The 23,116-nt window shown below is 40.7% G+C and overlaps 1 protein-coding gene across 1 annotated transcript in view; it reads left to right on the forward strand.

The window, feature by feature from the left end:
• Positions 1-1,138: 1,138 nt before the first annotated feature.
• LOC141738750 (pituitary tumor-transforming gene 1 protein-interacting protein-like) overlaps positions 1,139-23,116 on the forward strand; it is a 34,289-nt gene continuing 12,311 nt past the window's right edge. Inside the window, exons 1-5 of the mRNA XM_074574641.1 lie at positions 1,139-1,281; positions 6,182-6,234; positions 10,370-10,478; positions 14,305-14,413; positions 20,919-20,984. Of these exons, the coding sequence (XP_074430742.1) occupies positions 1,173-1,281; positions 6,182-6,234; positions 10,370-10,478; positions 14,305-14,413; positions 20,919-20,984 (446 nt within the window). The 5' untranslated portion in view covers positions 1,139-1,172. The remainder of the gene's footprint in view (positions 1,282-6,181; positions 6,235-10,369; positions 10,479-14,304; positions 14,414-20,918; positions 20,985-23,116) is intronic.

Raw genomic sequence — 23,116 nt, forward strand, 5'->3', positions numbered from 1 at the left:
GAAAAACAACAACGCGTCACTCTTTTAAAATGGGAAGGTCACAGCAAATTTCCATATTTGTCTCCATCCCTTTATTCCCTTTTCTGGCCAGCCCCAACTTGGGGATGCCTTTGTTGGCTCTGTTGGCTTTGGCAGCCTGCTAGCCATCCTCACCAAAAAACGACACCAGCAAGTGGTGTCACCAAAATCAGGAATGAACTTAACACCAATGTAGTCTTAAGAAGCAGGCATTCTTTTATTTGGCGCAGGGGACGTGGGGGATCTCTCCACCTAATATATCCACTGAATGTGAGATTCACGGAGACTTACATCCATAGAGAATATGCACGGTCATTACATTTCCCCATTGCCATATTCGCTACATTTCCATAACTCATTTCCATATTCACATCACCTTGGCACACGTGCATTAAGGCTGTTAGGGGCTTCACGGCAGGCTTTGGGTGGTTCCTAGTGGTGTACGGTGGCTGGTTTGAGCTGATAATAGAGGAATCTGTGTGGATTGGGGAAGATACATGCAGGAGCTTTTGCAACTCCCCCGTTTATTTTGCAAGCTTGTATCGGCCCCTCCAGTCTCTTCGAGGTTGTGGTATTCTTCGCTGTTTGTTCTTCACAAGGAGTTACATTTACCTATTTACCAGACCCTCAGTCCCTGGCTGTAACAGTGGGACACAGGGCAATGGATCCTCCCCACCTCCCTGCCCTCAGAGGGGCGGGAAGAGTCCACACGGCAAAGGAAGGAAAAAAAGAGGGTCAAATCCAAAGAACAGTAAGCCTGGAGGGAGGGGAAAAAGGCCTGACAGAACCGAGCCTACAAACGACTGCGAGGGGCTTGTAGCCGCAGCTCGGCCACTCGCACAGGTGGAGCGTCACCTCCTCCACAAAGGGACGCTGGCACCACAGGCAGGGCCAGCGCAGGCCGCCCGCACCAGGAGCCCACGGAAGGTGAAACACCCGCCCCCGGGCGCCCGCGGGGCCGAGACCCCAGTCTATAAAGCCGGTTCCTCAGGGACCAAGCCCCCAGCCTACAAGGCCGACTCCCCAGCTTCCCGCCACACGGCCGGCCCGCGGGCTCCCTCCGCCCGTTCGCCGCACGCCCAGCCCCGCCCCGCCCCACCCACCGTTGGCGCCTGCGCGCGGGGTCGGTTCCGGGTACGAGCGCGGCCCCGGCGATGGCGGCGGTGCGGCTGTGGCAGCTGTGGCTGCAGGGCCTGGCGCTGGTGTGGGGCCGCGCCGGGATGGGGTTGGCGCACCTCGCCGCCACGGCTCCGCCGCCGCAGGGTAAGGAGAGACGGGGAGCCGCGGGCCCCTTCCACCCGTGGATGCGGGGCGGTGGGGCCTGCCCGGGGTGTTTCTCTGCGGAGGGCCGCGCTCGCCCCTCAGCAGGGCGGCGGGAGGGGCGGGCGGAGGCCCCCGCTCGCCCTGAGGCCTGCGGGCGCCGAGCGCAGCCGGGAGCGCTGCTGGGGAGTCGGCGGAGCTCGGGGCTTTGCCTTGGTCCTCGGAGCGGTCTGGTCCCGTGTGACGGGAGGACGGCCACCGCTGCGGAGGGGACAGGGAGGGTGGCTCCCAGCTTGCCACCAAAGGAAGGGACGAGGGCACTGGTGTTTGTACTGCTGGCCGGCCCGCGGGGCCCCGGCGTTATCGGGAGTTCTGCTGCAAGGAGGCAGCAATCGCCTAGGTTTTCTCTGCCCTGACTGATGATGAGGAGTGTAGCTTGGAAGGAGAAGCTGACGGAGGTGCTCGTGCCATCCTGTTTGTTCTGTTGGAATCGTTTTATCTCATAGCTGCTTTTGGAAAGCAGTTGGTGAAGCTCATCCTCAAATTTGGTGGCTATTAACAGATATGACTAGAAAGGTGCTCATCAGGTTAGTTTGCGTTAAATTAGGGTACCTCATGTGAGCATCTATGCTATGAGGACAGGCTGAGAGAGTTGGGGCTATTCAGCCTGAAGAAGAGAAGGCCCCGAGGAGACCTTACAGCAGCCTTCCAGTACCTAAAGGGGGCCTACAGGAAAGGTGGGGAGGGTCTCCTTATCAGGGAGTGTAATGATAGGACAAGGGGGAACGGTTTTAAACTGAAAGAGGAGAGACTTAGATTAGATATTAGGAAGAAATTCTTTATTGTGAGTGTGGTGAGGCAGTGGAACAGGTTGCCCAGGGAGATTGTGGATGCCCCATCCCTGGAAGTGTTCGAGGCCAGGCTGGATGGGACTTTGAGCAACCTGGTCTAGTGGGAGGTGTCCCTACCTATGGCAGGGGAGTTGGAACTAGATGATCTTTAAGGTCCCTTCCAACCCGAACCATTCTATGTGGACCTTGACATGTGTGATTAGAGTCCTAATTTGTTTAATTTCTTTTATGGGAGGGTTTATACTCAAAAAGGAAGTATCTAACTGTGAGACAGCTACCTTGAAGCAGAAGAGGAGAGCTGTCAGTGTACCTCAACTATTAGGAAAGAACAGAAGGTAGACCTGCTAATAACTGCAAGTTAATCAGTAAACATAATCAAACCCAAAGACAAATATAATCGAAACCAAGGAGCAAAGAGTTTGATTGGAGCCAAAAATTCAGTTGAATTAGTAGTGGAGTTGCTAATGAATTCCCTAGGAAAGAAGCTTTCACATATTCTTACATGAGTTAAGGAACTTGCTCGTGACACAAAGTTGATCTTTGACATGGAGAAGGGTCATGATGCTATACAGAAAGATGTGGGTGACCTTTAAGGAATAAATATTTGAAATAAAGTTAAAAAATAAAAGATGAATTGTTATGCCATCTGACTAGTATTATTTTAATCTTAAATCAAAACAGTCAGAAAAAAGTAGGGAGGTAGACTTGTTGACTATCAGATGCTTATCAGTTACTGAATTGATGCTCTTGTGAAGAGAGGGATTGCAGTTTTACAGTTTATGGTAGTTTTGCAAGATTGTGGGACCTTGTATGCCATCCTGCTAAATATTGCACAAGTTCAGCACCTGCGTTGAGCAGGGCTGGACTGGCACAAAGCAGGGCTACAAGGGCTGTATTGTTCTCTATTTCAGAAAATACCAAAAAGAATATGGCTTTAATTGCTGGAGGAGGAGGAGGGTTGAGCGGGAATAAGAGTACTTAAGGAAGTACTCATACCAGTAGGAGGTAACAACTGTTTGAGTTGAAGAACAGTGTTGCCCTGAGTGGGGGCAGAGAACAAATTAAAATAAACTAGCTATGAATACGCTTAGTGTAGGTGTTGAAAGGTTTCTGACTGTCTGAGCAGTTGCACTGCTTTGATTAATTTTTTTTTTTTTGGTAGAATAAGAATTCCCTCCCATTTCTCACTGAGCTTAAGGTTGTATGGCAGTCATCCGTCCTTAGTGTATGCTGTATAGAGCCCTGTCTTCTTAAAAAAAAAAAAACAACAAACAAACCCCAAAACAAACAAACAATTAAAAAACCTCAAAAAACTCTGCATATGCTACCTTCATGCACAAATACATACTGGAAAGGGGAGGGAGGAAAGTGGTTTGTTTTTTTTTAAATAGTTTCATTGGTCAGTGCAATTCTATTTTATCTGTATTTTGTGGAGGAACAGCCTTCGTTATGTGTTTGTGCGTGGTTATGCTGGTCCATGAGTATGTCTTCTGGAAAGTGAGATCATACAGGTAATTGGTGTATAGTTAACTTAGTACAATTCCTGTATGTGTGGGCAGCATTGTAGTTGTGTTAAAAAAAAAAAAGAAAAAGATGGCATGCGTGAACAGTAATAGCCTTCTCTTATTTTGTAAGAATATAATCTTCATACAGCTACAGATCACTCTGTACAAGGTATTACACTAAACTATTTTGGTAAAAATTACACCACTTATCAAAGTAATGCTTCCACTGCTTGGTAAACTAGGCTTGGCATGTAAAAATGGTTTATGATTTATCATTTTATGACATGTTAGGTAATTAATGCTGATGTTGTATGCCAGTATAGAAGGAATGATTACGTTTGATAAATGCTGTTTAAAACACAGTGTGAATTGTTGTTGGTAGTGGTGCTATGGCTTACATTTATTTTTTTCCCTGATAAAGATAATACAGTAGTCCCATGAAATACTAGAGGGAGACAGTCAACTTAATATCTTTTTTAACAAAAATAACTTTGAATTTTTTTATTATTCAGTATGCTGGTACACATAATGCTTTAGCAGGCTGTGTGGGAGGGGTGGTTTGGGTTTTTCTTCTTTTTTGTTTTGAGATATGATTTGTTCTGTCTTCTGCTCTTGTGGATAACACCGTAACTGATGGGAAACTTGTAGATGTTTGTAAGTTATGTGACCCAGAGAAATATGTAAAGCTGAATGGAAAAACATTTTTTTTCAATCACTCATTGTAATGTTAAATTTTGTAACAGCAGTACATAAAGATGCTTTGATTTTTGAGGCATATGTTGTGATGATGATGTGAAGTATTTTCATTAAGACTAATAAGTTGTTCTTTATTCTAAAGATAAATAACAGAAGTCTAATTTTTCTGGTAACTTAAGTACCTGTCTTTTGGTTATATGCCAATATAGGTTATCTGCTATAATAAGTCAGTAGGAAGGCAGTTAAAGGAGATAAACAGCATGAAAAGCTTGTGAGATTACCTTCTTTGGTAAGAATCTAAGTAATGTGACATTTCTTCAATTTGCTGTAGATGTTTCAGTTACTGAAAATGTAACCTAAACCATGTTTTTAGAAGTCCTTGGTGTTACTTGAATGCTTCTGACAGTACCTTGCTAATTCATGTTCAGAAAGCTGGTTTGTTTAGGTGTTTTAAATCTTAAATTGAAAATATAGCGAAGTATTTTTGTAATAAGCTTGGTGGTACTCCATGTAGAGTAAGCCCATTTGAAATTTTTTTAGCTTAAACTGAGAACTGTTTCTGAATCTGCTTTTCATGGGATTTTTTTTCCCATTAATTGGTATATGGCCCTTACACTTAGGCTATTTCTCATTTGATTGGCAGCAGTGACAGTGTTAATTTGTACCAGATAAACCAGTAAGTGTTTTTTCTATATGGATATATTAATTAAAGCTAAATATATTGGTACATACTAATTCTTAACATTAAGTATATTTTATCAGAAGGGTATAATATTGAATTATGAAAAGAAAATATTAAAATAGGTAGCTGTCTCTAAGCATACCAATAATTTAGCTCAAATTGAAAACTTCTTGTGACTAATACAGTTATTCATCAAAGGTAGGATTGGATTCCTGATTTGAAGATATTTTCCCCTCATATTTATGATATATGTGGAAATAATCAAAAGTTAATTTCATCATAGTATTAAAAATTATTATAGGAACTACAATTATTGGAAGAAAAATCCAGGTTCAGTCCAGGAGAACAGACTCCCCCTCATCTGCCAAGTATTTCGTCTAGGTCAAGACTATGGCACATACGTGGTCCTGTGGGCAACAAATGATGTCTACGTTGTGGATAAAAAAGACGGGTCTTAAGATGATAAGCATTCAGTACTTCTAAATGAAAGTCATATCCTTTGGCTAGAATTCTCCGGGAATGTGAACACCAGTAAATATTTACTTTTTTTAGGATAGCAGATGTTTTTTAAAATCCAAAGAAAATATGAATCAAGTCCTCCCTCATTGCTTGGCTTTTCAGACTCATGTTGGAGTTCTTGTTGACCTCTTACAAAATAACATTGTGTCCTGTGTTTGGAAACTTTTTTTATTGTTATTTAAAATCATGTCATTTGGAGACTTTTATCTTTTAAAAACTTTTTTCTCCCAAGAAAAAGGTTAATATCTATGGAAGGGAAAGCAACCCTAGAGAAAGGTCAGCTCTTGCTAGGCTTCCAGAGCTGCAAAACTTGGAATGTTCTCTAAATTGAAGTGTAAAAGTCTTAGAACTTCAGCAGAGATACTGGAGGCTCTTGTCTTATATCTCCCATGCTATCCTTAGAGAAAGCAAATTGAAGTTAAAAGTAAGCTTGAATTGTTTCCCTATGTCAGAGGTCAAACTTAAGCAATTTGTATCTGTTTGCTACAGTTCTCCTGGAATGGAATTATTGAGCTTTCATTACTTCAGTCAAAATTGTTGTTTGTATCTGGAAATAGAACAAAGAAAAGGTTAAATATTTTGTTAAGTACTTCGCATTACTGAGTAAAAATAAATACATAATCTCTGTGTGTTGTTTTTTTTTTTTCTAGCATGCTCAGAGTTTTCCCAGAGATCCTGCGAAGAATGTCTAAAAAATGTTTCGGTAAGATTTTTAACGTCATTTTTGATTGAGAATTTGGATCATTTTTCCACTTAATGTAAAATCAAGTTGTTAGGCTTTGTTTGGTGGGGGTTTTGTTTTGTTTTTAATGGTGAATCTAGTCAAACTACCCATAATAAAAGAGGAGGTCAAGATCAGTCAGTTGTAATATCTGTTATTACTTAAAAGTCAACTGATGTTCTGTTTCCCCTCTGTCACACTCAATGCCAGTGTGCTTTCACTTTGCCAGGGTTGCTCCGTGATTTGGTCACTCAGGGTATTTCTCTGCTTTGTTGGGAGAGGACACACAGTGTGAAGTCCAGGCTTCCAGTTCCAGTGTGTGCTCAGCGCTTTCAGGCGCAACTGAGGAAGTTGATGTTGCTGCTGGTTTAGACTCATCCTCATTTTGCAAGCAGCACTTGGTTAAATTTCCATCTTATAAAAGGGCTAGATAAACTGGATCTTGTGTGGCTAAAATGCCTTGCATTTCTTGTATGCTGAATAGGAGAACTGGGAAATTAATGTAAATAAACTAGAAATGCCTTTCTCTGGAGGTGCCCCAAGCAGTGCATTTAACTGAGGCAGACTGGATCAGTGCTGTAGATGTTCAGACATGTCGGCCTCACAGTCTGATGTAGCCAGTGGAAAGTGCCTAAGACTGCCAGGCTCGGTCACTGTTCCGGTAGCAAAGTGTTTAAACCTCCAATGAGAATGCAATAAGGCAGACATTTAAAACAATAGAATTTATTTCTCTGTCCTTTGCTGAAAACCTTTTTATCCCCCCAATAAGGGTCATAAGTGTGCAAAAGGTGTCTGTCCCTGCAGAGTAGAAGAAACTCCCATATTTAAAGTGAGAGTTTGTCTTGAATTCTAACTTCAGATGTCACCGAAAAGAAGTATTTCAGAAGTCTTTAAGTTACATAAGTTACTGCAAAACTTTCTCACTAGGGAAAATTGAGAAATATCCAAACTTACACATTGTATCCTTGTCTTATGCATCTTTTGTCTTTTTAATGGAAAAATATTAATTGTCTTGTATTGATGTGGTTATTGTGTGTTGTCACATCTCTATATTTGTTGTCATAAGCATAGCATTGTGTAAAGAAGTCTTCGTCTTTGAAAGTATGAAGTAGGAAATGGAAATTATGGGACATTAAAGATTAAATGTTCAGCACTACCACTGGTGTGACTGTCACTTCACATCAGTGCTGCTGCATATACATCAGCACAGCTTTTATTAACCTGAGAGTTATGTGTTCACCTTGTGAGATAAATGAACCCTTTAGCTGTGTCTGTGTACTGAAGACACTAACAGAGTTATAGATACGTTATTTTCAGAATCTGTCAAATCAATTTCAGTGTCCAGGCTTGTTTTGGTGACAGTGATGGATGATTCAGGGCAACTGCTTCAATAGCATCAGTGTTAACCTTGAAGAAAGGAGTTTAGACTTGATTCAGACAATTTGCACGTGCATTAAAAAAAAAACCGAACTACAGAACAAAGCCATTAGCATTTTTGTGAGCAATACAAAAGCAGAGGATTGCTGAAATTATGTTGTTTAATTGCTTCAGTAGAAAAAAATATCAGGTTTTCATATTGGTGATAATATAGATAGCAGCAGCAGATAAAAATGAAAATAAACATTTGGTGAATAGATAAAAACAATTCCAAACCAACCCTAAAATGTAGTAATTTAATTCAATAAATAGAATTATAATTCAAAATGCTCAGATTTTGTTGATCATAATTATAATTGGATTGTTCTTTTGGATTGGTCTTCAGAGTTGATTACCTATTTTCTTGTGTTTATATCAATAAGTTCTGAGGGGTAATTTTATAGATATGCTGTTTCATTTCATTTTATTCCTTACAATGTGATACATTAAAAAATAACACATAGAGGCTTTGATTAGAGCTGTTGAATCCTGAAATTCAATTTATTTACTTCAAAGAAATACTTACCGCTATGACTAGCGGATTACCAGATGTGTATTAAAATTTGAGAGCTTTTATCTGTTACCAGATAATGTGTAATTATCTGTTGATTAATGTCTTGAGAGAATTTTGTCTTCACATTTCTAACTCCACATGACAGTGCGTAAGACAAAATATGTAATGCAAGAACTAGTTAAAGGTAGGACTACACTTTAAAATCTGTGTGCACGTGTAGAGTCTCAGCATTCTGGAGAATTTTCCAAAGTCTCGCTTTTAACTTCTACCAATGCACTTTTCCCCTCAGCTATTTGTTTTTGTCATGCTCATCGTTGTCCTAATAAGAAATGTATGGAATCTAAATTATCGAGGAAAATGGATTTTAGGCAAGCTAGATGTTTAAAAAAAAAAAAGGTGCTAACACCTATAGGAAATTATATGATCAATAAATATGGCCCAATTTTTTTTTTGAAGGAAAGGTGGGAATAATAGTCACTTGCATGCCTCTATCTGATCATAGAGGAGCAAGTATTCATTTTGTATTCATAATTACTATCTTTTTTAATACTGAGAATATGTCCTTAAAATGCACCTGGACTGGATTAATGATGTTGTACTTCATTATCCATGTGGGACTCTACTAAAATAAAGTCAGTGATATCCATCAGAGTGTGAACGTGGTTCCTAGTATGCTCTGCAAAGACTATGTGATTCGCCTCTAAATAAAATAAAATCTTTTTAGTCTTAATTTGTAGGTTATGTAGATGAGGATCAAAGTTAAGGAAATGTTTTATCCTTGGGTGTTTAGGCTTTTTTCTTTTTTCTAACGTGATTTTGACAATTAGCTTGATTTTTAGCATTGGGAATGAGTCAACTGAAATATTTCCTCTTACCTCTGCACCAGTCAGTAGCTGTATCAGATATTGCCTCTTGGGCTACACACATTCTTAATAGTTACATGTGGTAGCCTCCATCAGAGGGAAACGGTTGACCTTTCTGTGCCCATGGTTGTCACCAACAGTATAGAGTCATTCAAGTTAGAAGAGACCTCATGAGTCATCTAGTCCAGCCTCCTCCTACTCAAAACAGGGTCAACATTACATTCAAACAAGTTTAACAATGACTTGTTAAACAATGACTCTGCCCCCATTAGTCATTATTTTTGAACTGTTAATTCTCATTAAATAATTGATCCAACAAAAATAAGCCTATTCTTATCTAACATCCTTGATTAAAATTAAAACTGAGAATGGCAGGATTTGTGGCAAAGATTATTCTGATGGCTTAATTATTTTTGTTGATGTGTCTTTATGGGTATGTTTGACTTGTATGGTCTACCAACTAAAGAATATTTTTCTTGTCTCCTTCACTTTTTTCAAGAGACTGGAATCTACTACAAACTGTTTCCTTTATGTTTAACGTTTTCTAACCCTTTATAGCAAGATACAGACTTTGTGCAATTGAGGATGTATGACAGAGATGTTCTTGATAGTACTGTTAGATAAAGCTTAGTTGCTGGATGAGCTCTTTCTAGAATGAATCCTAAAAAGCCCTGTTCTGTCAAGGATTCCTTTTGCTGTCATTCAGTGATTGAGTTGTGTGGTAAAGGAATTTTGAATGAGTATCTATTTTAACAGAAGAACCCCAAAACTTAAGCTTTATGCTTAATGTTGACATAAAAAGCAAAAATGTTGTGCTGGTGTTGTAGCTATAATACACGTAAGAAATTCTAAAAATATCCAGATAAGTAAGTGTGGTTCGTTCTTTTTTTTCTGTTGAGAGTCAAATATAGGGCTGAAATAAGATTGTAAGTGTACTTGTATTCCTCAAAGACATCAGATGTTTTTAGATTCTGAACAGTTGACTTTCTGGATTTGTACGTCTTGTTAATTTCAGTAATTCTAAACTCAAAGCCGTTTTATCCTCAAGTATACTAAGTACCTCAATGTGTTCCTAAATACTTTCAGGCTAGTGTAAATATTTACTACCTTCTATTACCTGTAAGTATGAAGTGTTACTTATTCACAATTCAGTTTAGGCTTACTTAGGAATTGTACCAAGAGTCTGCAGGTTTTACACTACAGAGCACTTTCAATGTATCTGTACAGTACTGTATGCACTTAAGAATTCTGTCTGTGGAGAGGAGCACTAAATTGTAAACTGGTTTTGAAGGTCAATAATTTGTTTTTTGTTTCGTTTGCACAGTGCCTTTGGTGTTACACCAACAACACTTGTGTTGATTACCCTGTAAGAAGCATTCTTCCACCATCTTCGTTATGTTCACTCTCAAATGCTCGATGGGGAGTTTGCTGGAGTAGGTACTAATTTTACTTTTGCTGTAGAGAATTATTTATGAGTATGGTTAGATTAAAGTTAAGACTACTGCTTACTGGAGCTGTTTCCTGATAATTTATTTGGAGGGGTGAGGGGAGAAAGCAGTGGTTATGATTTGGAACCGTGATCCCTAATCTTCTGGATTTACGAAACAGTCATTGTTAAAGGTTCTTTATGAACAGCCAGTATAGTTATACTGATCCAATGGCTTTAAAACATTTACTATGTAGTGAAGTTCTGTTGATGCTAAAGTCTAGACTGGGAGCCAGTGATGTTGGAATGTTCTGAGTATTTTATGTATGTAGTCAGGATTCACCTGTTTCTTAAACCATATTTCTGAGGCGCAAAGAAATAAGGTCATTGTCCGTTGACAATGGGTGATCATTCTTACCTTTTTAAAAACTTTGCAGGATATCGGATGATATGCCTGGATCCACAATTTTTATAGTATATTCCAATGGCAGTAGTGAACCAATACTACAGGAATGGTGTTGCTTGAAAATTCTTGCTCTTTTTGTTTAAACAACTGAAAAAACGACCATGGTCTGTGGGTGCTGAAATTAAGGTTAAAAAGGAAGCTGCAGAGTAGTGCTGCATCATTTCGTTGTTCTTAGATTTCCTTTTGCTTTGCAGTTTGTGTTACAAAATACGGTGCAGCGCATATGCTGCCATTGGGGTGAAATCTTTGCAGCTATTTTTGCATTACTGTGTATACAGATCTAAATTCAGACTAGACTGGAAAAGAGAACAAATAAGACATTGGAAAGCTTGTCATATGAAAGAAGAGTACGTCTGCAGTCCAGCAGAGCAAAGGCTTGCTGCTTTCTGTGTATTTGCTCATGGACACCAGGAGGCTAAAGGACAAAGACAAGTGGGGATGAACTATCAGTGACTGTTCACTGTAAATTAGAAGAAAGTTATCACACTTAGAGCAGTGAGAATATGGAGTAGTCTTTAAATTAGAGTAGCAGAGGTAGAAGATTGCCATTGAAATGCAGCATGCAAGTTTCTGAATGCTAGCACTTCATGTAATCCCTGCAAACCAAAGGACTATATTGGATGGTACAGGAGGGCTTTACCAATTCTTTGTTCTTAGCAGAAGGTCTCTGTTTTATGAGAGAAGGCATTTATGTTTAGACTTTTAAAAGTTTTAGGGCTACAGAAGGTATATAATTTCACTCATAAGGCACACTTTTAAGGAAATTGGGCTTTCATTGTTGTAGTAAATGCTGTGACTATGATCTGCAAGCAAAGTTTTTTCTGTAAGTGTGCTGAGTTGACTCCTGCCAACGGCTAAGTACCCACACAACTGCTCCTACCCTTCCTCCCCTGGCCCCAGTGGGGTGGTGAAGAAAATAGGAAGAGCAAAAGCATGGATTGAGATAAAGACAGTTTAATAGGTGAAGGAAAAATGAGGAGAGGGGAAAAAAAACAAGCAGAGGAAATCACTTACCACCTCCCACAGGTGGACTGATGCCCAGCCAGTCCCCAAACAATAGTCACTTTGGAAGTCAGATACCCTATCCGCTTTTTCCTTGATTTCAGGTTTTGTTGCTGATTGTGGCATTACATGGTGTGGAATATCCCTTTGGCCAGTTTGGGTCAGGTGTTCAGGCAGTGTCCCCTCCTGACTTCTTGCATCTCTTGCCCTGCTCACTGGGGGTAGTAGTGGGTGGGGAGAAGAGAAAATCTTGATGCCCTTCAAGCCTGTTCAGCAGCAGCCAAAACATTGGTGTGTTACCAGCACTGTTTTAGCCAGAAATCAAAAACATGGCATCATGCCAGCTGCTATGAAGAAGGTTAATTCTGTCCCAGCAACACCCAGTACAGAAATAATGTTTGTGCTGTGTCCTTTTGCAAAGCAGTGATTCCTGCTATCTACTGATACTAAGGGTGTGCTTGACAGTTTACTTCTGCTGTAGAAATGACTTCTAGCTTGGGCACTATTTGTGTTTCTAGATTGAATGCAGCTTTTAAACAGAGAATAGAGCACATTCTCAGCAAAAAAAGTACAAGTGGAAAAAGAAAAAAAAAAACAACAACAGATACGCATTTCCTTAATAGTCTTTTTACAAATTATATGCAGCAACATGGGGATATATAGTCTTATTGAGACTCTCCCCTTTGGACACAGTAGGAAAACTACCTTGTGAGCATGGTGGTACTTTTCCTTTTTGCCAGTAAAATCAAGAGGCAAGCATTGGCTCAGTGTTGCTGAAAATGAAGGTGAATATTGCAGCTCTCAAAGTCAAAAACAAATAACTGGCTTACATTTAAAATTTTTATGGAATAAGACATTGACAGATTATTAACTAGCAGTGAAGAAAAAAGAACAATATAGAAACAACATAATACAACATAGCTTAATTGTGTTTTTTCCATGAATAATAACAAATGAAATAACGGACAGACTGAAAACTGACACTCTTTTTCTACACTTTATTAATAGGTTCAAAATATTTTTTGCTTCAATTAAATAGCATTTTAAAAGTAAATAATATACTTTAAAAAAATTAAATGGAGATCAAAACAGTTTTCTGGTTTTTTTACCTCACTGAATAAGGTATATTTAATTGCTTGTAACTTGTAGGGGAGTAACAGAATGAGAAATGTGATACAGTGAAATGTGTTACCTTCAAAATTTACATGTTCAGGATTTACTTGTGTATTGTAACTAGAAACTATGTATTAATCTGTATTATAAACTGTGCCCAGTAGATTATAACACACAAGCAAAAATATTTGCTGGGATTTAATCTTTGGCAAAATCTGTGAAGGTGATGCCTTGGCCAGATGTGAGTTGATGAGATCTGTAGAGAAGTTACAGATGCTTTGGCTTGTGCATGTGATCAGAGAGGATAAACCCTCTGAACTTCACTTGCTAAACTTGACTGCCTTATCACTTGTACCCTGAAGCAGTAAAAAGTGCAGGTGCAGCCCCTTTGTATTGCTGCAGCAGCATGAAGCTGCTGAATCTGGCAGAGTTCAGAGGGATTTATGTGGGAAAAAGGAGAAGAGACAGCTTCCCTGTCCTTACCCTGTCATGCTTTAAAATAGACAATGTGGGGTATTTGTGGGGAGGGAAGTTTAGTTTTTATTATTTCTGTTACAACTTTACTGAGTGATTTCATTTTGTCCTTTGTTAGGTCCTTTAACTCCTCAAAGTTGTGTCTGTAGCTTTGCTTGTATTGTCCCTGTTTGCTTACTTCTTGGGCCTCACTCTTTTCCAGGGCATCAGGTTTCTGATTATTTTTTTATGAATGCAGTCCTGTCCTCGTTTGGACTAGCTATGCTTTTTATAGTGTATACCGTTAAAATAATACCATGCCCGCCACTTCTTAATCGCTCTTTGGATGTAGGAGATTAATCTCTTTGGACATAGAAGATAACTTAGGAAGTTTTAATGGAGAGTTATATATTGGCTCCTTCAAATCCTCTGGCACTGTGTTATGTCATTTTGCTCTTAAGTAACTGCTGCATGTAATAGGTGTACACTGAGGCTGCATCTATATGACTTTTTTATTCGTGTGGTACATTGGCTAAGATTGTGATTGGGACAACAAAACTGCGTGTGGAATCACACCAGTAGATTTATATCATATAAAGTATTACAGGAAAACTTTTAATAATTTGGTATATGTAAAGAACAATTTTACTTAATGACTGTTCAGTGTAAATTATGCATAGTAACAAAATTCTAATGTGATAAGCTGGGTTTTAACTGGAGGGGAAGGAGGGGAAGAATTATCAGAAAGACAAATGATAATACTGGAGTCTAACAAGTTGAATATATTCATGTTTTTCAGTAAACTTTGAGGCTTTAATTATTGCCATAGCTGTAATAGCTGGACTCATTCTGGTGTCCATAGCAGTCTGTTGCTGTTACTGCTGTTACCGCAGAAGACATTCCAGGAGGTAAATACATATATTTGTTTCCTTTACTAACTTTGGGTGCTGGTCTTCCTTACTTAGCTACAATTTTTACTCTCCAGTATACTAAGAATCTTTTCATTGGGAAGCAATTTTGGTCACTTCATTTTACTTGTTTGAGAGACAACCAAAAAAGGTGTTTAGTGACAGGCAATATGACAGTGGAAATGATGCTGGAATGCCACTGAAGTGATGTTATTAGTGGTAGCATCACAGGTACATTCTCTGAGTAAGCTATTGCTTTACACTTCTACATTTTGCACTTCCTTATTGAGATTAGACATGAAACATTTCAATGGCCAAATAAATACTTGCTTCTTTGATAACAGAGCAAATGATTTCTTTCAAGGCAAGCTCATGGTACAGCAAAAAGGGGACCAGGTGGGTAATGAGTAACTGAGCAAGTGTCCTACAGCACTTGGTATCCATGCTACTGAGTTTGCTCTAGGATCTGTCAGCAGTCAGTATCTAAGTGATTAGCTGTCTTAGCCAATTCAACAAAATATTCTAAATGTAAGATGATACTTTTTGCTCTAAGATACTGGAAGTCACTGACTTATTTTCAAGTATGGTGCAAAAATTAAGTGTTCTTTAGATCTTGGAGGATTTGTAAAACTTACCTTTTTTTTTTTTCCCCTTTCTACTGACTTACTTTTCTAGTTGGCTAATATCCTTCAAAAGGAGGGAAGTAGTTGATGAGAAGCTAAAATAGGCAAGTCAGTGCTGCTATGTGAAGTGATTGGTGTGCATTCCCTAATGAAACACCTGGAAAGCCTTGTTTATTGGGACAGCACAATATGCATCCTTGCATCACTGAAGCTTTAGAGCTCAGGTTTCTGGGCAGTGTAGTTTCAGCTAGCTCCTTTTGTCCTTCACTACTTCTCATGTGAACAAAATGTGGACCTTATTTGTTGATATGAAATATTTTCTATACTATTTCAAGGACCTGTAATTCACTGTTCTTGTTTGAGGGCTTTTTTTTAAAGAATTTGTGCAGCTGTACAGTGTTTAGTGCTGACCTTCAAGCCAGAGAAATATGGTACGTGTGGCTTCCAAAAAAGGAGAAAACTGTAAATAGCATGTTATTCCCTTTTTTTTTCCCTGAAGAAGATGCACGCACCTGTTCTGGTGGTAGATTGGTTTACCAAATCTGTCCCAGTGCAGAATTTGGTAACTCTTTAGCCCTGTGCTGATAAGCCCTGAAGATGTATAGAACTGTTTTAGATTTTATGTAAGATTTGCCGACTTCGTCTGCAGAAGAACTGAGTAGGCCCCTGTGGCTGACATGCCTACAAATAAAGCTTGATTCCTGTGAAAAGAGAGATTTGTGCCAGACTTCAGTTTCAGTAGCTAAGTCATCAATCAGTACTGTAACATCTAATTCTAAAAATAGAGAGTTGGTTGAGAGTCGTCTTATGCCAGAACTCCAGAGGTGTCAAGCTTAATCTTCTGACACTCAGGGGATTTAAAGGTCTTGTCAGAGTGGGCTCCAGCTTGTTTCAGGAGGATTCACAATGTATTATTACACTGAAGCCTGATACATTACTGGTTTTAAACCCATGGATTCTCAGCAGGAATTCTTTTGCTGTCTGTTTCCTTGGTTTGGGGACTCCTTTTCTATAGAAGAAACTTTTTTAATGAATTGGAAGAAGGAAAATTTGCAGAAATGTAATATTAGATTTGTTTTACTGGCTTCTTAGATGTAGCATCTCAGGTGTAGCTTTGTTTTGGAGAAGCATCAATATTCCTTCTGGGAATTTTTAAGCTGTGGGGTTTCAGTGTTTAAGCTGCCAGCACTTATCTTTTCCTTGGAACACAGAGAATACTTAGGTGCATTAATCCTGCCATTGGTGGTGTAGCTGGCTCACCTGAGTCCATCCCTACCACAGGAAGTCTAGACTACTGGTTGATTGTTTCAGTTCATTATTTTTATCCTGTGTTTGGACTTTGAGTCTGGTTCCATGCACTTGAGAGTTTCATGCACTATTCATGAAACTATACTAAATAGACTGTCTTGAACTTCTTCAGTTTAGCAACCACTTTTTTAATTTTTATAATTTCAAACTTTCTGAATTTTGAAGAAAACCGCAATTCCTTCAAAGTGTCTAGAAATCACAAGATATTTAATGCTTCTTTTAATTACAGAGAAGAAATATATTTTCTGAATCCTATACCAGCATTTTATTGACTTGAAGGGTCAGCGTGAACTGAGATTATTGCACAGTTGTAATACACTGGGGTCTTCAATAAAGTAGTTTTACAGAAGGATTCTCAAGAATGGGGTACATCTGTCAGAGAAGGGGAAGAGCATCTTCAGTCACAGGCTTACCAAGCTGGTGAAGAATGCTTTAAACTAAAATTGCTGATGGAGAGGAACTTCAGTCCATCCCCCTCCTACCAGTTTGATGCCAGTAATGGATCCCTAGAGCCTGTAGAAGGATCACAGGTCGGCAGGAGAGTACCTGGAGTGCAGCACAAAGGAATTCCAGACACTCAGCCAGTAAGGCATCTTCAGCGGGGGCCCAACTTAAATGCCTCTATGTAAATGCATGTAGTGTAGGGAAAAAACAAGAGGAGTTTGAGCTGTGCATAGGACTGCAGGGCTGTGATACTGGCATTACTGAGATGTGGTGGAATGGCTCCTGTGACTGGAATGTTGGAATGGAAGGATACAGGCTCTGTAGGAGGGACAGGCAGGGGAGACAAGGAGAAGGGTGTTGCCCTCTATGTCAGTGACCAGCTGGAGTGCATGCAGCTTTGCTTGAGGATGGATGAGGAGCTTATGGGTCAGGTTTAAAGGGAGGGCAGAGACAGGTGAGATCATAGTGGGGAGTCTGCTACAGGCCACCTGACCAGGAAGACAGAGCAGATGAGGCCCTCTATAGACAGATAGAAGCAGCCTCACATTCACAAGCCCAGGTCCTCATGAGGAACTTCAACCACCCAATATCTGTTGGAGGGACAAGACAGCAGGGCGTAAGCAATTCAGAAGGTTTTTGGAATGTGTTGATGATAACTTCCTTTCCTAAATGATAGAGGAGCCAATGAGGAGAGGAGCTATGCTGGACCTTGTTTTCACCAACAAGGAGAGGCTGGTGGGGAATGTGAAGCTCAAGGGCAGCCTTGGCTACAGCGACCATGAAATGGTGGAGTTCAAGATCCTTAGGGCAGCAAGGAGGGCACACAGCAAGCTTGCTGCCCTGGACTTCAGGAGAGCAGACTTTGGCCTCTTCAGGGATCTGATTGGTAGAGTACCATGGGATAAAGCCCTGGAGGGAAGAGGGGCCAAAGAAGTCTGATTAATATTCAAGGATCACCTCCTCCAAGTTCAGGAGTGATGCATCCCAACAAAGAAGTCAGGCAAAAACACCAGGAGGCCTGCATTGATGAACAAGGAGCCCTTGGACAATCTCAAACGCAAAAAGGAAGCCCACAGAGGGTGGAAGAAAGGACAGATAGCCTGGGGGGGAATACAGAGAAATTCAGCAGCCAGAGATCGGGTTAGGAAAGCTAAAGCCCTGATAGAATTAAATCTGGGCAGGGACATCAAGAGCAAGAAGAAAAGCTTCTACAGGTAGGTCAGTGATAAAAGGAAGACTAGGGAAAATGTGGGACATCTCTGGAAGGTAACGAGAGACCTGGTCACCCGTGATGTGGAGAAGGCTGAGGTACTCAACAACTTTTTTGCCTCGATCTTCACAAGCAAGGGCTCTAGCCATACCACCCAAGTCACACAAGGCAAAGGCAGGGACTGGGAGAATGAAGAACTGCCCACTGTAGGAGAAGATCAGGTTTGAGACCATCTAAGGAACCTGAAGGTGCACAAGTCCATAGGACCTGATGAGATGCATCCCGCAGGTCCTGAGGGAACTGGTGGATGAAGTTGCTAAGACACTATCCATCATATTTGAGAAGCCTTGGGTGAAGTTTCCACTGACTGGAAAAGGGGAAATAAACTCCCATTTTTAAAAACGGGAAAAGGAATACCCAGGGAACTGCAGACTGGTGAGTCTCACCTCTGTGCCTGGCAAGCTCATGGAGCAGATCCTCCTGGCAACTCTGCTAAGGCACATGGAAAATAAGGAGGTGAATGGTGACAGCCAACATGGCTTCAGTAATGGCAAATCTTACCTGACAAATTTGGTGGCCTTCTATGACACTGCAGTGTTGATGCATAAGGACAGAGCAGGTGACATCATCTGCCTGGGCTCGTGCACAGCATTTGACACTGTCCCGTGTGACATCCTTGTCTCTAAATTGGAGGGACATGGATTTGAGGGATGGATCCATCCCTATTGGTGGATAAGGAATTGTCTGGATGGTCATACTCAAAGAGTTGCGATCAACAGTTCAATGTCCAAGTGGTGACAAGTGGCATTCCTCAGAGGTTGGTACTGGGACCAGTGCTGTTTAACATCTTTGACGACATGGACAGTGGGATCGAGTGCACTCTCAGCAAGTTTGCCGATGACACCAAGCTGTGTGGTGTGGTTGATGTGCTGGAGGGAAGGGATGCCATCCAGAGGGACCTGGACAGGCTTGAGAGGTAGGCCTGTGTGAACCTCATGAAGTTCAACAAGGCCAAGTGCAAGGTCCTGTGCCTGGGTCAGGGCAATTCCAAGCACAAATACAGGCTGGGTGGAGAATTCATTGAGTGTAGTCCTGAGGAGAAGGACTTGGGGGTGTTGGCTGATAAGCTCAACATGAGCCAGCAATGTGTGCTTGCAGCCCAGAACGCCAACTGCATCCTGGGCTGTATCAAAAGAACCATGGCCAGCAGGGCGAGGGAGGTGATTCTGCCCTTCTGCTTTGCTCTGGTGAGACCCCACTTGCGAGTACTGCATCCAGCTCTGGAGCCCTCAGCACAGGAAGGACATGGACCTGTTGGAGTGAGTCCAGAGGAGAGCCATGAAGATAGCCAGAGGGCTGGAGCACCTCTCCTATGAGGACAGGCTGAGAGAGTTGGGGCTGTTCACCCTGGAGGAGAGAAGGCTCTGAGGAGACCTTATAGCAGCTTTCCAGTACCCAAAGAGGGCCTGCAAGAAAGTTGGAGAGGGACTCTTTATCAGCGAGTGTAGTGATAGGCTGAGGGGTAACAGTCTTAAACTGAAAGAGGGTAGACTTAGATTGGATACCAGGAAGAAATTCTTTACTCTGAGGGTGGTGAGGCACTAGAACAGGTTGCCCAGGGAGATTGTGGATGCCCCATCCCTGGAAGTGTTCAAGGCCAGGCTGGATGGGGCTTTGAGCAACCTGGTCTAGTGGGAGGTGTCCCTGCCCATGGCAGGGGTGTTGGAACTAGATGATCTTTAAGGTCCCTTCCAATGCAAACCAGTCTATGAACTAGAAAGTTTGTATGTGAAACATTTCATAGGTTCTGGATTACTGGGTTGTATTCAAATGGCTAAAGTATTCAAAGACATGTATGGATTGATTGAGCAGATGGAAAACTGAGTTCAGATTTCCAGTTCCAGTATCTGAATTTTATGTGTTAAAACACATGACATGCTGTAATTAACCACTGGATGTCACTCTTGCTTAACTTGTATGTTGGTTGCTGCAGATGTGTAGTACTATAACTGTCTGTTTCTCTATTAGCAGGTGTGTTGATATTAATATTTACAATATTAAACATCTTCAGATAGTGCATTCAGTTTTGAAAAATTATTAGCACCTGGAAAAGTACGGCAGGTGTCCATTGACTAATCCTGAAGAACTGTCATTAATTCTGCTAGAAAAAATAACAGACAAATATTGTTTGGTGTTTGCTTTAGAGTGCTATAACTATTATGTGGTCTATCTAATGGTTAAGTGAAGCTGAGCTTTCTCCAAGGCAGGTCACAAAGCTTAAGTGCATGCATTCAGTAGAGCATATCTGCACATGTACAGCTCAGATGTACTCTGTAGGCTCAGCATTTCCTAGACTCACCCAGCTGATGCACTCGGGTATATCCTTGCTCGTTCCAGAACAGGGAAGGCGGCTGCCAAGACAGTTCAATGCAGAGTGCTTTCCTGGGGGCAATTTGAGATTGGAATAGTGATGGTTGTTGGAAAGATAAATTGTTCTGGCTTCAAAGGCTTATGAACCATCAATCTTCTTCCAGGGGACGACAATGGACTTAACTGTGCATGTGCAGTATGCTTACTCTGAAATGGGGTGTGACACATGGGGAAAATGGCAAGTAGGAGTCTTCTGGAACAGTCTGCAAGCTCTTGCAAAGAGGTTTTAGATTGTCCCGTGGGGTCTGAAGGGTTTATTGTTATAGTGGGTGAAGCGTTTAGGTATTATACAATGTGAAAGGATAATTCTACAAATTTATCAATTATACTTACTTTTCCAGAGCCATGTGAAATTTCATTGCTGAGTATCTCAGGTCAGAATATAAATACTTTTTGAAAATAAGTCAAATGACTAAAGAATGATTGCCTAGCACAGCAAAATTGCTTTTTCCTCCTCTTATACTTTCCTTCCCTCCTTATTTTTCTATAGACCAGACGAAGAAGAAGAACGGCTAGCTAGAAAGAGAGAGGAACGAAGACTACAGTCTCTTCAGAGGTAGGTCTTGACAGCTTGATATGTAGTTGTTCACTTCCTGGTGATATAGGAGTATTCTGTCCTTCTAAGGAATACAAAGAGTACTAAACAAAGACGCATTATGGAGTTAGGCATGACAATGTCAGGTTTTCTACATACAGCACGACAAGAGGAGAGTCCTAACCAGACTAATGCTAGCCTTGGAGCTGTCAGCTGTGGGTTTGAATCCCCACAGACTGACAAGGAAATTGATCCTAGGCTTGACACTTCCTAGTTATGTTCTTTGAATACTCATCTGCCAAGTAACAGGTAGGCACCTTCAGTGATGCTTGCTGTTTTCTCTTGAACTCAGATTCATTGTTAATATAAGCAGAGACTGCAGGGAGCAAGGCATACTTCCAAATAAGACCCCTCGTGGAGCTTTTGTATGAAGACATTAAGTTTCTCTATTATGAATGTATGTAAGAAGACAAGGCAGGTGGGCAAACATGGCTTGGTTTGCTCAAACATGTTACATTTCTTACAGGGCACAAAAGTGGGAGCCAATAAGGTTCTCTTACAGATGTACCTACTCTCTCTCATGTCTCTGACTGGCAGGAGCTGCGAGAATCACTCTTAACTCCATGCAAATCTGGTTTCTGGTTCTGAACTGCCAGGTTATGTACCAAATACAGCAACTGTTTGCCCTGAATCTGACAACAGTTATGGCTCTGAAGTAGGTGCTGTGGTATTAGGAAGCAGACTAGATTCTGTTGTTATGGGTTAAATTGAAGTGTCCTTTAGCCTTGTGTGAAATTCCTAAAGCTGTTGGCCGTAGAAAGAATTAGAATAAGATACAATGCGGATGTTTAACAAGAAAAGCTTTGCACCTAAGTCAAGCTCTGAAAAATTCTGAGTGGTTAGTTTTGTTTCTGTTAGAGCTATTGCATACTAGCAGTTTAATATAGCTATTTATTTCAGTTTTCTACTAGCTGTGTAATACCATTTAGTAGCTTTTAAAACTTTAAATTTAAACTTAAACTTTTTGTTCGCGCAAATTTTGTTCTTAACAGCACAGATTTACTGTTGCAGTAATGTGTATTCTGCACTTGTTTAGGAAAGTGTAAGTTTTAAAGTAACTCTGTGCAGAGGGAAGATGAGAATTTAGATGTCTCCTAGAGTAGTTGAGCTAGAATTACTGTTTTGAAAATGTGTATTTTTGAGTGTAATGGTGCCACTAATTTAACCCTTTGGACTGTGTGTAGAGGCATTCTACTTCTGATGTAACTGCAAGCTTCTGATGGCAAGAGCATTCTTATTTTTCTTTCATGCCCAAGGCACAATGTTCCTTAGCTTTATGCTATGCCAATTTGTTTTGCAGAAAGCTATTCACATTTCTGTGAGGTTTTTTTAGGTTGGTTTTTTTTTATTCTGTTGGGTCAGTTCAGGGAACAGCCTTAGCATGTATCTGTAAGATTGCTGGGATCCACAGGATGCAAGGACAGCATGAATCCAGGGATGGGAGAAAAGCAAAGAAAGCATTTATTTGGGGATAGAGCAGAAAGCAGTACTTCCCCTTTCACCATTGCAAGGAAGTGTCAAACTTTATCCAAGGAGAGAATGGATACAAACTTGTTTTCATAATCATCTTAATTTGTGAGCTGAAAGTGTCATATTTGAATGTGCAGGGAAGGGTAAGAAATAGGTGACTGGTTTAGGAAATATGCTTGCACATAGTTGTACCACAGTTTATCAGATAAGTGATGTTGAAGACTTGCAATGGATCAGAAAAAGGGAAATTTTCCACCTGTTAATCCACTTCTATCTAGTCGTGGTACAATAGAGAGTGCTAGTGCGAAGGTGATGTTTCTCCTGTAATGATTTTGTTCCCTTATAAAGAGGCAGGATCCTGTGAGGAATATCAACATTTTGTTGCGTGTCAAAGCTATGTGCCTTGTTGTGGTGAAATGTAGACCCTTAGTATTATGCCACATTGCTTAGTTAAATTAACATTTACCTACGTTTACTATAAAGCAAAGGCACAGGGGATGACTGTGTACCGTAACCTCTCACCTGTGATTTGTGTATTCACTCTAGATTCTTGGTACAGTTAATCTGTAGGAAGTCTGCTACTTCTGGAGTGTAAGGTTTGCTGCGCACACACAGAGCAAGTG

This window comes from Larus michahellis, chromosome 2, assembly GCF_964199755.1.
Source record: "Larus michahellis chromosome 2, bLarMic1.1, whole genome shotgun sequence".
Classification (NCBI taxonomy): Eukaryota; Metazoa; Chordata; class Aves; order Charadriiformes; family Laridae; genus Larus; species Larus michahellis.